General features: G+C 29.8%; 2 protein-coding genes and 2 non-coding genes across 5 annotated transcripts in view; 2 read left to right on the top strand and 2 right to left on the bottom strand.

Moving 5' to 3' along the window:
• LOC118441874 (leucine-rich melanocyte differentiation-associated protein) overlaps positions 1-122 on the bottom strand; it is a 3,429-nt gene extending 3,307 nt beyond the window's left edge. Inside the window, exon 1 of one of the 2 annotated variants that reach the window (XM_085657333.1) lies at positions 1-122. This exon is cut by the window's left edge and continues 125 nt beyond it. The gene's annotated coding sequence lies outside the window, so the exon portion shown is untranslated. The other variant, XM_035866855.2, reaches the window with a different exon arrangement.
• A 394-nt stretch (positions 123-516) lies between these two features.
• Positions 517-588, bottom strand: TRNAP-AGG (transfer RNA proline (anticodon AGG)). The gene has a single exon. It is a non-coding gene; the product is annotated as a tRNA-Pro (tRNA).
• Positions 589-2,191: 1,603 nt separating this feature from the next.
• On the top strand, positions 2,192-2,263 carry TRNAP-AGG (transfer RNA proline (anticodon AGG)). The gene has a single exon. It is a non-coding gene; the product is annotated as a tRNA-Pro (tRNA).
• Positions 2,264-8,235: 5,972 nt separating this feature from the next.
• Fer1 (48 related 1) lies at positions 8,236-11,556 on the top strand. The gene is made up of 3 exons (XM_035866244.2): positions 8,236-9,718; positions 10,369-10,700; positions 11,378-11,556. Exons 1-3 carry the CDS (start codon positions 9,447-9,449, stop codon positions 11,515-11,517), a joined length of 744 nt encoding a protein of 247 aa, XP_035722137.1. The 5' UTR covers positions 8,236-9,446; the 3' UTR covers positions 11,518-11,556.
• Positions 11,557-14,037: the final 2,481 nt, after the last annotated feature.

The following is a 14,037-nucleotide window of genomic DNA, read 5'->3' as shown; positions in this document are numbered from 1 at the left end:
AGACGTACGTACGCAAGCATGCACGCACTCACGGACAACGACGCCTATGACGACGATGACGACGACGCGACGACACGACGACGCGACAACACGACGACGATGACAATAACAATACCGTAAAGAGAAATCCGTTTCAAAAGCGTCGATCATTCATTCTTTTAAACCGGTTTCTATTGAAATGTCAATAGATTTTCAGTACATATCAATAACTAGTTAACATGGCTCGTTGGGTTTTTTTTTTTTTTTTTTTTTTTTAAGGTAAGTTTATTTGACACAGCCCTATATAAGATACACAAGTATAATCTTACTTAGAAGATTTTTTACATTATTTTAATAAAAATATAGCTATTAGTTATCGTTAGATAAATCTCTATAGCAATCAATATATAGAATTTTATAATTAATATTGTAACTGGGCTAAAGTGTTCATAAAACAATCGGTGATATATGAGGGTAAAATAAAAAATAGTGAAAAAAAAAAAAAAAATTTTACCAACTATAGAAAAAAAAAAAATTGGGCTCGTCCGGGATTTGAACCCGGGACCTCTCGCACCCTAAGCGAGAATCATACCCCTAGACCAACGAGCCATGAGTTGTTGTTGAGCGTTCGAATATGACGGACTTACTAATCAGTGCTCTTTTGTGGAAAAAAAAATATACAAGACCCTACGGGAATTGTGCAAATTGAAAAAACAGATTTAGTTGTCGCAAAACAGGTACTTTTTTTTACCATTAGTGACACTGAGTTATTTTGCAAATCGTACAACAAAATAATAATGATTACGTGATTTGAGCTCATCCGATGACCCAAAACTGACCCAAAACAAAGACAAAAAAAGTCATGGCGTCTAGTCAGAAAAGGAAATTAAAAAAGAGTGCTTCGCATGACGAAGTAAACAAAATACTGAAACGGAATATTAAAAATTTCGATAAAGAATTCAATACCAATAATTATGATAGACTATTTGAAAATAATTCGTAAATAATACCTAACCTGAACATAATAAGAAACAAAGGAACAAGACTAGACGCGACAAAGAAAATGATAGGACCGAGGGTTTTCGTAAACCAAAAAAAACATCACCAAAACTCTCAGTCGGTACTCAAAGTCTAAGCTATGAGTCAGACAATAGATTTGAGGCGCTATCCGATGACATGAGTTTCATGAAAGAGGGCGTAGCTGAAAAGGCCAACAGCGCCACAATGAAAAACAAAAGACTGAAAACCCCCAAAATTCGAATGCACATATGAAAATGATAGCTGATCTGAAGAAGAAAGAGAAAGAAAAAAATAAAATAAAATAGTAATGGACAAACTCAATAAAATTAACAAATTCATCGACCAAAATATATCATATGTAAACATAGTGATGACTAAAGAAAAAAAAAGTAGTATAACAGAACACAACAACCAGAGATCAGTCAATAACACACCTCAGGCAATGCACTAGAATAGTCATCATAATACAATTCAGCATCATGAAAATAATGTCAATAATGATAACAATTACAATAGCATAAACCAAATATTAGCTATGTTTAAAGATAGTTTGAAGGAAATAAAAGAGCAACTTATTGAATTGAATAACAAAATTATTTAAAGCACAATGAAAATCGACTACATGTCACAATGGCAGGTAGAATAAGGGTAAATACTAAAATAAATAACATACTGAAAATGTCCGCTATAAATGTGAACTCTCTACATAAGTATAATCTTACTTAAAAGACTTTTAACATTATTTTATTATAAATATAGCTATAAGTTATCTGTAAATAAATTTTCATAGCAATCAATAACATAGAATTTTAGTTAATATTATAACTGTGGATATAATGTTCATTAAACAATCAGATATATATATATGTGGATAAAATAAAAAATAGTGACTATAAAAAAAACAATTTTTACCAACTCTAGCTATTATGATAACTAAGGGAGAAGGGGTATATTTACAATAGGAGCATATATACATTATGTACATCTAAACTATACGTTATAAGTTTATCAAACTTTTATGTGTTTCTTTTTAAAGTAGCCAATATATCTTATCTTGTATTATGAATATTGTTAATCCGTCACGAATAGTTAGTACTATTTAAATTTTGTTCTTTGGCACAGTTCGTCTATGTATTTTGCATCTTTTCATAGTTAGTAAAATTTTTTACATAATTTGTCAATATCCTTTGATGGCTCGTTGGTCTAGGGGTATGATTCTCGCTTAGGGTGCGAGAGGTCCCGGGTTCAAATCCCGGACGAGCCCAATAATTTTTTTTTTTTTTCTTCTGAAAAAAGTTATAAACGATATATATATATATACATACATTCATACACGTATATTTAAATCGATAAACTTACATCGTAATGTAAGTTTTATTATATCAATATAAATATCGGAAATATCATTGATACTTACCTTTTCTTAAAGATTCTATTTCATCAGCAGATCTTTATTTTATAGACCATAAAATACTAGAAAGATTAATTACCATATATTGGATAGAATTTCTTTATAGGAATTTAAATTATCGATCGTAGATAATAAACTTTTGTTACTTTTACGTGTACCAACAGATTGCGCTACGATTAACTTCTACACAATATCAGTACAATCATTTTCAATGTATAGTAATATTTTTCTATTGAAAGATAATGTAGCGTTTGCATGTTTTTCGAAAAAAAAGAAAGGAAAGAAATAATTAATGAATGATTTTCTATAAGTCTGTGCATATAGTTACATATGTTCTAAGAAAAACACGTAACGTGAATGGCTCTTAACGAACATATCGTCGAAGATAATGGATTCTTAGATGAGATGATAAACGATGATAAAATTATCTTAACGTCGATCTATCTAAGTATTAAATTACAATCATCAATAGTTAGATTTTTTTTTCCATTGAATTGTAATAAAATGATGGATCTCCGATGACTTTCGCACGTTAACATTATCTTAAATTTAATCTACAATTTTATTTGTTCGTTTGAAAAAAAGAAAAAAAAAAAGAATGATGGATGAATAAATCTCACGTATGTTTTTTGTAAGCAGATATGCATTTCATATAAATATACCTCATTTATTATCTATGTACTAATATTAAAAAATGTTATCATGCTATAAATAACAGTAGTATATTTCATTAATACTAAGAAATATATTATTGAAATAATTAATAAAAAGTATATTAAGATAATTTATTAATACCAAGAAATAATCTATAATCCCAAGATTTTTCTAAGAATAAAAAATATTATAAAATATTAAAATAAATAACGTTATTATCTTACTAGTAATAAAAAAAAATTCTATGTCCAAATTAAAAATTCTATACCGAAATAAAAATCCTAAAATTTCTAAGAAAAAAAAAAAAAAAAAACTAATAAACATTAGAATATTGTATTATATACGATTAATAACAATAGTATTGTTTAAATTTAATATTAAATAAAAATGAAAAATAAAAAAAAAAAAATAATAATAATAATAATAATACTGCAGACACCGACGTTACTTATTCAGATAGATTTTATAATCGATTGATTTTGTATCGATCGATGATTCTTATCACAAACTCACGACTTACGATTCACGGACTTACGTAAGCAAGTAACAAAGTATCAAACACCTGTCTAATATGTACTCACATATCCGGTAAAACCGTTTCCGGTATGTAGGGGATGGTACCCCCTATGGTGTCCTCATCGAAGACCCTCCAAACAGTGTACGACCCCCAAAACGTTCCACGCTCCAATGCGTTGCACTTTCTCTCTCTCTCTCTCTTTCTCTCTCTCTCTCTCTCTCTCTCTGTCTCTCTCTCTTTCTGTCTCTCTCTCTCCCTCACTCTTTCTATTTTTCTAACCCTAGAAACGTTTTGCGGTATCCCTTCTAGCGGTTAAGTTCTCCATATGTTTTTTCTTTATTTTTTTTTTCTCTTTTTTTATTTACTTTTTTTATATTCGACGAATATGTTTGAAATAATAGATCATTCCCCGCGGTATCACTATGGTCATGATTAATATTTTTATATCAAACAATTCATATAATTATAAATATTTTAATTTATTAAATAAATATTAAATTATTTTACTATGTTGAGAGTGTAATGGTTATTGGATAATACATATTTGTACGTAAAATTTGGAAAAATTATAATAACAAACATGTAATAATGTATTTTCATATGTTAATGTTCAATAATTGTATTAATTTTTTATTTTTATTTTTATTCTTTTTTTTTCCACGACATATATATTATCAAAGAGAAAGATTTCGATGATCATCGTGAATTGTGCTTAGGGTCGATGCTCTCCTGTAGATTTATTGAGAGCAGATCGAGAGCGAACACAAATCGATTTCACACTCATGCTGAGTATAAATTAATAGACACTTAGAAAGGGGCCCCCGAGGCGTGTCCTTGATAGGTACCAGGATGTTCAAGGGTGTTACAGCGGACCAGGTGTTACTTGCATTGTGGATGTGCGAGGATGCACCGTGAAGAGAGATTCACTAGAGGGCTAGGGGCGGGGGAAGGGGAAAATATGAAATATTTAACGTTAAAAGGGAAGAGAATAAGGATTCCTTATTAATTCCATTCTAATATCAACAAAACCTCGAAGGTTTTACTAAACAATCTTTTTCAATTCATTAATTCATTAAGAAATTAAAACATTATTGAAAAAAAAAAAGAAAAAAAACTGAATATATTATTAATTAATTATATTATAATTAATTTTCAATAAACGTCAATTAAATTTTCAATTAAATTAATTTATCCCTCGAAAAAAGAAAGGAAAAAGAAAAATAAGATATTTAACCACGATCGTTGGATAAATTATATATATATACATATATAATAAATTATATATATATATATATATATATATATATACGTGCATACGTACGAACATACGAGATGAAAGTAGGCTTTACATTAGAGCACGTACATAAGTACTTATCTATATAAGTGAGGCTATAGAAAGCGAGTGATTCAGTCTGTTTCTTCCCCCTCCCTTACGATTTATCTTTTAATCTAGAACGAAGATGAAAAAAAAAAAAAAGAAAAAACTTTTCGGCATACATACTCACACACATACAATGGACATATCGTCATCCCGTTCGAGTATTTTCATTTGGGATTATGGCAAGACGAGATAGGACGTAATACCAAAACCCATTTACGCCTATTCAATCGAAAATTTTCTTTTATTGTTTAAACAAAAAACGGACGCTCCTCTACCCCACCCTATCCCAATCTACCCCATCTCATTCCACCCCTCATCTCTCCCGCATCGATATAAAAATTAAATTGTAAAATCGAGATAACAACGTTGGTAAAAAAAAAAAAGAAAAAAATAAAAGAAAAATAATAAAAAAGAACAAAAGATAAATAAAAAAAAATCTATCCAAAACGATATCAATATAATACCGTAGTATTGTAAAAATATATAATATGTGGGAATCGTTTCAACGCTTCTGACGATTTTTTCTTTCCCAAAAATGGATCGGTCACAGATGGAACGATAATAATTCATTCTACGATTCTCCCACATAGGGTTCATTTGTAGAAGATATTTAGAAGGTTCTCATTTGTAAAAGGTATCTGGATTCCAGCCATTTTAATCGTCCAATTTTAATGATCTACGAACGAAACCAAAATAATTATCTTCAATTTATCACTACGTACGACGTATGCACATACGTTTAGCTTAAGTTAAATTCATTTTAATTTATAATAACTATTATTTTATTACTCGTTATTAAATATTTTATTACGTATGGTCAATCGTAATAATTTGATTTCGAATAAAAATCAAACAAATGATACATAACACCATTAAGTTTTATATGATTCTTCTAATAGGGTGTGCCAAAAGTTTTTATATGATCTTGAAACATGATTACCTAGTTATTTTTTTTTTCAAAACTCCTTCTTAAATCTCGCAATTAGACTTGTATAGTTAGATTAATATAGTTATATTTTATTATTTGAAAAAAGAAAAAGAAAAAAAAACGTTAGTCCAAAAGATTAATCTTGATCTTTAATTATTCAAATAATTCTATGAATTTTTGATCCATCCCTTTATCTCTATTAAGAATGAAGATATTATCGTAACTTTCTTTTTTCGAATTTTGTTTGTAAAAAGAAAAAAGAAAGGTAAATAAGAAAAATTATACACGAATGAGGCAAAATGATCATTCAAAATACAACGAATGGAGCAACCAACGGAAATCAGTACTAATTTATCCAAGTGAAATAAACGTGAAAAGGGCACGTGCGTGACGCGTGCAGTGAAAACATTGCGTAAGGGTTGCCGAGAGTTAAGTATTTCGGCGACATTTGGCCCGAACCGAGGAACCTATAATTATGCGGTTGAGAATACAGGTACGTACTATACTATCTGATTTTCTATACAATTATTTATGATTGGTTGATAAATTTTTAATGAGGCTACGTCATTGCACGATTACAAAATGCAACGCCTCGACTTTATTCGATCAGAATTTTTATATATGTATATATATTCGTACTTGGTACTTTAAATTGATTCTTTCGATATTTAAAAATAATTTTAAAATATCATTAATTATCTGAGAAACGTATTCGAGACAATTATGAAATTAAATATTATTTATTCAAATATCAAAATATTCATTTATTCGATATTCATTTATTTTACGAAGTATTTAACGATTAATTAATGAAGAAGAAAACAATATACTGAATGATTAAATAGAAATGATTTTTATAATTGTTAATACATTTTTAATAGATAGATGAGTTATCGATTGATTTGTAAAAAGTGTGATATTTATTCCATCTATTATTTCTAACATTTTTTATGGATATATTTATAAATAATAAAATATGAGTTAATATAATATACGTAATTTTTTCAACCTTGATACTTAATATTATTTATATCTATCAAAAGATATTCGTATTGCAAAATATTTAATTATTAACATATAATATATAATGATCGATTAAATAAAAATGATTCCGAGTGATAATTGCAGTTAGATAATAACTGCAATTGTTTATATATGTAAATGTTTATATTAATTAATTTTTATTAATATTTAATCGAAATAATTTGATCGAAAGATCGGGAGATTCTGCAATGAAAAATTAAAAAAAAGAAAAAAAAGAAATAAATGTTAACGATATAGACATTAAATTATTTAAATCTCCTTCGTCTCGTTTCATTGGGGAATCAAGGTTAACTATACACTTTTTACGATCGATCTAATGTCGTATATCTAACTAGTCATTTTATTTAAATGTAAAGTAATTTTAAATGTAAGCAGTTACAACGTTATTAGCTATGATATAAATCAGATATATGGAAGTAAAATGATTAAATACACACTAGATTGAAGTAACATCGAAAATTATATTTAGGAGCGTTATTATTTTTCCTTCATATATACATATATATATTTATCCTTTATTTTTATGTTTTTATACCTTAAATCCTAAGTATATTGGTCAATAAAAACAAAAAAAAAAAAAAAGATAGAATAAAGAAAAAAAAGAAGCATTAAATCCAATGTCACGTTATCATGTTTCATAAACTCAAAGCTGAAATAATTCATCTTCGATATTAATTTTAAGTTCTTCTTATAATCGATCGAATAATATAACAAAAAAAAAAAAGATTAATCAAAAATTCGTCGATTAACAGAAGATTTGCTTTTTCATTTTTTAATACGTAAGAAAAATTTTCTAACTACAAATTTTCCGACATCTCTTTGAGAATCGCTCTGTAGGTATATAACTGAACGTATAGAGATATAAAAGTATATATATACATATATATATATATATATATATATACATATACATAGATATGTATGTATACATACAAAAAGAAGTAGACAGAGAGAGAGGGAGGGAGAGGGAGAGAGAGAGAGAGAGAGAGAGAGAGAGAGAGAGAGAGAGAGAGAGAGAGAGAGAAGGAGGTATATCATGGAAACACGAATTACAGTGCTCCTTATCAGATCGATGAAGAGGCGGCACCGCTGCCCCCAGCAACGGGAACGGAGGAGGGGGGGTGGTGGTAGAGGCATGCTCCGTCTACTACCCCCGCGTTCTATGCCTCGCGACGAATGGGGGTCGTGCCTGGGTTTTCAACCCCAACCAATATCTAGAGAATAGAGAGAGACAGAAACAGGGGAGAGCATGGCTTCCGCCTTCCTCTCGCTTTTCACGATTTCAGTTACGCGATCGGAAGTCGAGAGTGGTCATCGTACTATACGATACGCGAAGTTAAACAAATATATATTTTCTTTTCTTTGTTTCCTTTGTTTTTTTTTTTTTTCCTTTGAAATACAAAATGGATCACATTATTATCGTAGCGAAATATTTTAATATCAAGAAAAAAGAAGACGAAGAAGCAGAAGAATAAGAAGAAGAGATTCTTCGACGGTGGAGGTGGGGAACGGTTGTAAGGAGGAAAAAAACCAAAATTATGTGAAAAGGGAAAAAGCAAAAGAAGAGAAAAGAAAAGGAAAGAGAGAGAGAGAGAGAGAGAGAGAGAAAAAGAGAGAGAGAGAGAGAGAGAGAATAAGTAGAAATGATCGATCGAAACAGTGCAGGAAGGAAAAGTTGAAAAATATTAAAAAAAAACAAAAAAAAGAAAAAAAAACAAAAATAAATGAAAGAAAAAAAAATTACAAAATATTTCACGTTCATCATTGGATCGTAAATAGAAATAATTAATCGATTACGATCACTAATTGATTTTTTTGTTTTGATTAATTTATTAAAGTTATACTTTATAAGTAGCAATGGACGACCGGGGATTACGTTCGAAGTTGTAAAAAAAATATGGACGTCGGGATGAAGCCTTGGACGACCAGGACGACGAATGATAGCGAGTAAAATAAAGTCGTACGGCAAAAGTGTCGTTCGACAAATCAAATATAATTCATGACGCGTGTCCTAGGTTGTTGATAAGGGACACGTGTCGGTGTTTAGAAATATTTCCTGACACGCGTTTGGATCGCCTTGACACGTGTCTCTTTAACTATCCGTTTTTATCCGCGTGGACGCCCTCACGGGCGCCCGTATGTGTATAAGTGTTCGTATGTTTGTGCTTGTGCGTACGCGTGTTTTTTGAAATCCTTTACTCGTGATCGCAATGGATGTTAAAGGATTTCGAATTCCTGAGTACTCGAACACGAACGAAAAGGACATCTATATATCTTAATCTCTTTTAATGTTCCATAAGATTCTATAATAATAAGGGATGTATATATAAAAAAGAAGAAAAAAGTAAAACTAGAAACGTGACGAAGCAACGAAGAAGATGAGAAAAAGAGTGATTATCAGAATGTGTTTATTAATTTTACGTGACAAGAAAGAATTGTTTTGATTTTGAATAAGTGTATTAAAGAGAAGGAAGAAGGACGAGGGAAAAGATATTAATAAATATTAGAAAAAATGTATTCCATGGACAATTTGGAATTGGACATAATGAATCGTCAATATATGTACGAGGCGCATAGTTTCCTTGGTAATCCAGCGATTCCAGCTTTGCCTGCTCATTATGGTACACCAACTACGGCTAGCTTACCAACGATTCCATCCCAATTACCGTCGCATCCTTCTGGTAGTACCGGAAGTACAAGTGGTAGCGACGTTTATCCCTATGACGAGAATAGCAGTGACAACGAGAGCGTATACAGCAGCGATCAAGAAAATCATGCAAGGGAGTAAGTTCCAATGAATATCTAATAATCGTTATTACGATGAGAAACGTAGTATCTCGAAGGATTTTGTTAATCGTTCGTTAATTATTGATATTTTTATATCTATAATATAATTATATTCAATATCGTATCATTTGCATACGACAGAGATAATATCAATTGTTATTATATATTAGATTTAATTAAAAAATGAATATATGCTTATTAATAAGAATATATGAATATATGAATATTATTAAGAATATATGTTTATTGGAAATAATAGAAAAGAATATGTATAATTAATTAATCTAATGTATTTAAATTGAATTTAAATGATCGACATAATGTACGTTATAATGATTAACGTTAAATATAGCACAGATTAAATTTCAATTTCATATTGCCATTTAATCGATACATTTTATAACTTTATTAGCATACGATGATACGAATATTGTCGATGTAATTAGAATATATGTATTTATTGTAAATAATAAATTACACGTTTGTTATTGATTTAGATCAGGAAATTAGATCGTTAAGGATTAGATATTTTTTTAGATATTTTTAAGGCTAAATATTTTTTCAATAGTAAAATGTTAAAGATTATTTTAATGGTGTTAAATGATTTCTATGGATGATCAATGATCGATGATGAATCGTTGATTTAGACGAAGCCGAAGCCGAAGTCGTGGCAGCAGACGAAACGGTGTCGGTGGGAAATGTCCAAGGCAGGCTGTTCAACAACGACAGGCTGCAAACATGCGTGAGAGGCGACGTATGCAGAACATAAACGACGCGTTCGAGGGTTTAAGGGCTCATATACCTACATTGCCCTACGAGAAGAGGTTATCGAAGGTGGACACATTAAAACTGGCCATTGGTTATATTAAATTCCTCAATGAACTCGTTCGTGCTGATAAAGGAAACGATCCACTAACAGGAAACGGTGGTCATTCAAGGTGTTCTGGACGAGATGACACTAAGAAGATCATAGTTCGTGGTGAGGCCAATTATGATTGGATTCAAAATTATCCAAATTTTTTCCTTTTTCTTTTTCTAATTTATGTCATCTTTTCGTCCAAAAGAAAGAAATACACGACTGTTATAAAGAAATATTTTCTTTTCTCGACGATTTACGAAATAAAAAAAAAAGAAATAATACGACGACATTAAAAAAGAGTTCAAAAATATATAATCAATTAATTCGCATCTAATGAAACGCGAAAAATTAAGGAAAAGTAAAAAATGATTAAATAGATATATCTGACCGTAGACCAACACTTTAGATTATTTCTATATTGCTATATATTAATATATATATATATATATATATATATATATATATAAGTGTGACACCTGTCTGAAGTATATAACAAATACCGGATATCTAGTCGCATACAGGAAATGAATAGAAATGCTAGTATGTAATTTTCCTGATAGAGACGATCATAAATCATTGACAAAGAACTTTGAATTATGACATTAATCGCATTATTATTTATCGCATTAATATTAATTAAATAATTCTTTTTTTTTCTTTTTTTACTTTTATAACTATTATTATTTCTCATTATTTTATCTATTATGTTAGGTTGATATTATTAAATTATTATTTTTGACAGCGCGATAGAAAAATCTTCTAATGGGAACTAATATCATTGATTACATTAATTTCAGGAAGCGGTGGCAATCCCTTTATCTCTCATTCTCTCTCTTGGTCAAGAGAATCAGATGTTTCGTCAAACGGTACTATGTACGCTAAGGTTTGGACGCCTGAAGATCCGAGAACAGCGAAAACCGGAACGACTTACGAGTGAAGAATTCTCTCCTTAATTTCCTTTCTATCATTTATCCATCTACATCCATCGTGATTAGATAAAAAAAAAGAAAAGAAAAAGAAAAAGAAAAAGAAAAAGAAAAAAAACAGAAAAAAGAAAATAAGGAAAGGAAAAGAAAAAAACAACAACAAAGAGGAAATAATCAACCTCCTCCCGCCCAAATCGATCCCTCTGAAAATTCCAAGATCTCAAAATAATTGAGAAATTTCGTAACGCGTGTTATTTAGTGTCTAAGAAGGTGAAATTTATAAAATAATCGAAACGTCTAGTCTTATCGTGAATTTCTAGAAGTTCGATTAGAAGAACTCGCGAGAACCAAAAAAGAAAAAAAAAAAAAAAAGAAAAAAAAAAGAAAAGAAGGAAAGAAAAATAATCTAATCTAGTCTAAACTTTAACTGTGACGAATAATTCGCTCTCGCGAATTGTGCGGACTCGTAAAATGAACAAAGAAAAAAAAAAAAAAAAGAAAAAGAAAGGAAAAATTACTTTTGTGCAATTTTTGAAAAACGGCGAACGAATGTAAATTTGGAAAAGGGAAAAAAAAAAAGGAAAAGAACAAAAAGAAAAAGAGAATGATCATTGTCAAGCATCGAGCTCGTACGTCTTGTTTTTAAGAAATAAACATTCCTTCAACTTATATATATATATAAATATAATATATATATATATATATATATATATATATATATATGTACACAATCGAGATACAAAACTGTAAATAAAGATTCTGTATATCGTCATATTTGCAAACCAACAAAATACGTCTAATTTTTATGAATATCGTTTATCTTTTATTTCTTTTCTTTTCTTCCTCAAAATAATATATTCGATCTATTATTTACTGATAATGAGATCACCGATCGTAATTATTATCCGTATCAATAATTAAACGTTTCTATTTGATCATAATATGGATATACTTTTCGTCATTACTCTGTATAACAAAAAAAAAAAAAAAAAAAAAAAACAGAAAAAAAAGAAAAAAAACATATCATACTGGGTTCTAAAAAAATTTTTTAAAAATGATAGAACAATGATGAGTACAAGACGGCGCCTCTACGATCGGAAAACACGTGACAAACTCAAGCAAAATTTAAACGACAAAGTACATTTCGTGGATGAAAAGAGAATAGATGAGAGATAGACAGACAGACAGACAGACAGAATTAGAGGAAGACAAAGATAGATGTAGTGGGCGGTACGTCGATACTGCGGCGTCGCGACGCCCTGTGTTGTTCTCCGCGAGAAGAATGATGGCGGCGACGGCTGCGTACCTTCCCACGACGTCGATCCTTTCTTCCTTCCTTATTCGCCTTCCATTTCCTTGTCATTTTCAAACACGAACGACCAAAAGAACTTCTCTTTTCTCACGCATCAATATATATATATATATATATATATATATATTATACATATATATATATATATATATATATATATATTATATATGAATATATATATAATTGTGTGTTCGTGCGTGCGTACGTGCGCGTGTGTGTTTATGTGTGTGGGTATATTACGAACAACCAAATCATTTTCAACTTGTTAACTGGACATATTTACAAAACAATATGAATTCTGATTAACAAACAAATAGTACGGATGATAAATGGAAAGTTTTTCGATCAATCGTATGATTCATTATAAAAAAGAAGAATCGAAAGAAAATGTATTCTTTTATGAAAAAAAAAAAAAAAAAAAAAAAGAAAAAAAAAAAAGAAGAAAAAGATTTTATGACATTTTCTTTTCTGTACAATTAACAAATTAAAAAATTAACAAAAAAGTTAATGGAGAACCATCAACGCTTGCTTGAATCAATTGCAAGATGCAAATTAAATAAGAAAAAAAAGAAAAAAGTGAAATTTTGTTTACAACTAACAAGTCAACGAAGAACTATCACTTGGTTGGATCAATTGCACGATGCACCATTTAAAAAAAGAAAAAAAAAAGAAGAAGAAGAAGAAGAAGAAGAAGAAAAAGAAGAAGAAGTAGAAAAAACATATGTTCTTTCATAAAGAAAAAAAAAAAAAGAACATGCAATTTTTTTATAATTAACAATTTAACGAAGAACTTTTACTTACACTTACGATTGCATTTTTAATAATCTATCCCTTATAGAAATATATAAAATTATTTTCATTGAATATCTTCAAAGAATTAGAAATTCTAATGTTATAGAAAGAGAAAGAGAAAGAGAGAGAGGAAGAGAGGAGAGAGAAAGAAAGAAGATACAGTGTATCCTGAGTCGCTATCAGCTGTGAAAACATTCTTGTTTATAGACACTGTTGTACAATGAGGTGTAATTGAATCCGTATTACACCGTGGGGGTGCCCGGTGCTCTATGTCTAAACCGAAAATGCACCAGACCCTTTCCGAATCGAATTGGTAGTAGCTAGCTAGCGGAACGCCCTTTCGCTACCGCTATATGAACACGCTTGGAGGGTTAGAAAAAAAGGGTGGTGGGAGGGAGAAGTGTTTAATAGTGGTGGTACTGCTGCT

This window comes from Vespa mandarinia, chromosome 5 (genome assembly GCF_050613455.1).
Source record: "Vespa mandarinia isolate Hongniang chromosome 5, ASM5061345v1, whole genome shotgun sequence".
Taxonomy (NCBI): domain Eukaryota; kingdom Metazoa; phylum Arthropoda; class Insecta; order Hymenoptera; family Vespidae; genus Vespa; species Vespa mandarinia.
Note: the sequence above shows the minus strand (reverse complement) of the source record. Positions and strands in the feature narration are given on the sequence as shown.

What these genes read in the sequence shown, in the direction of transcription:
- Fer1 (XM_035866244.2), top strand. Translation starts at nt 9,447, where the DNA reads ATGTATTCCATGGACAATTTGGAATTGGACATAATGAATCGTCAATAT. An exon ending in CAAGAAAATCATGCAAGGGA is followed by an intron (nt 9,719 to 10,368) that starts GTAAGTTCCAAT and finishes TCGTTGATTTAG; the next exon opens with ACGAAGCCGAAGCCGAAGTC. An exon ending in TAAGAAGATCATAGTTCGTG is followed by an intron (nt 10,701 to 11,377) that starts GTGAGGCCAATT and finishes CATTAATTTCAG; the next exon opens with GAAGCGGTGGCAATCCCTTT.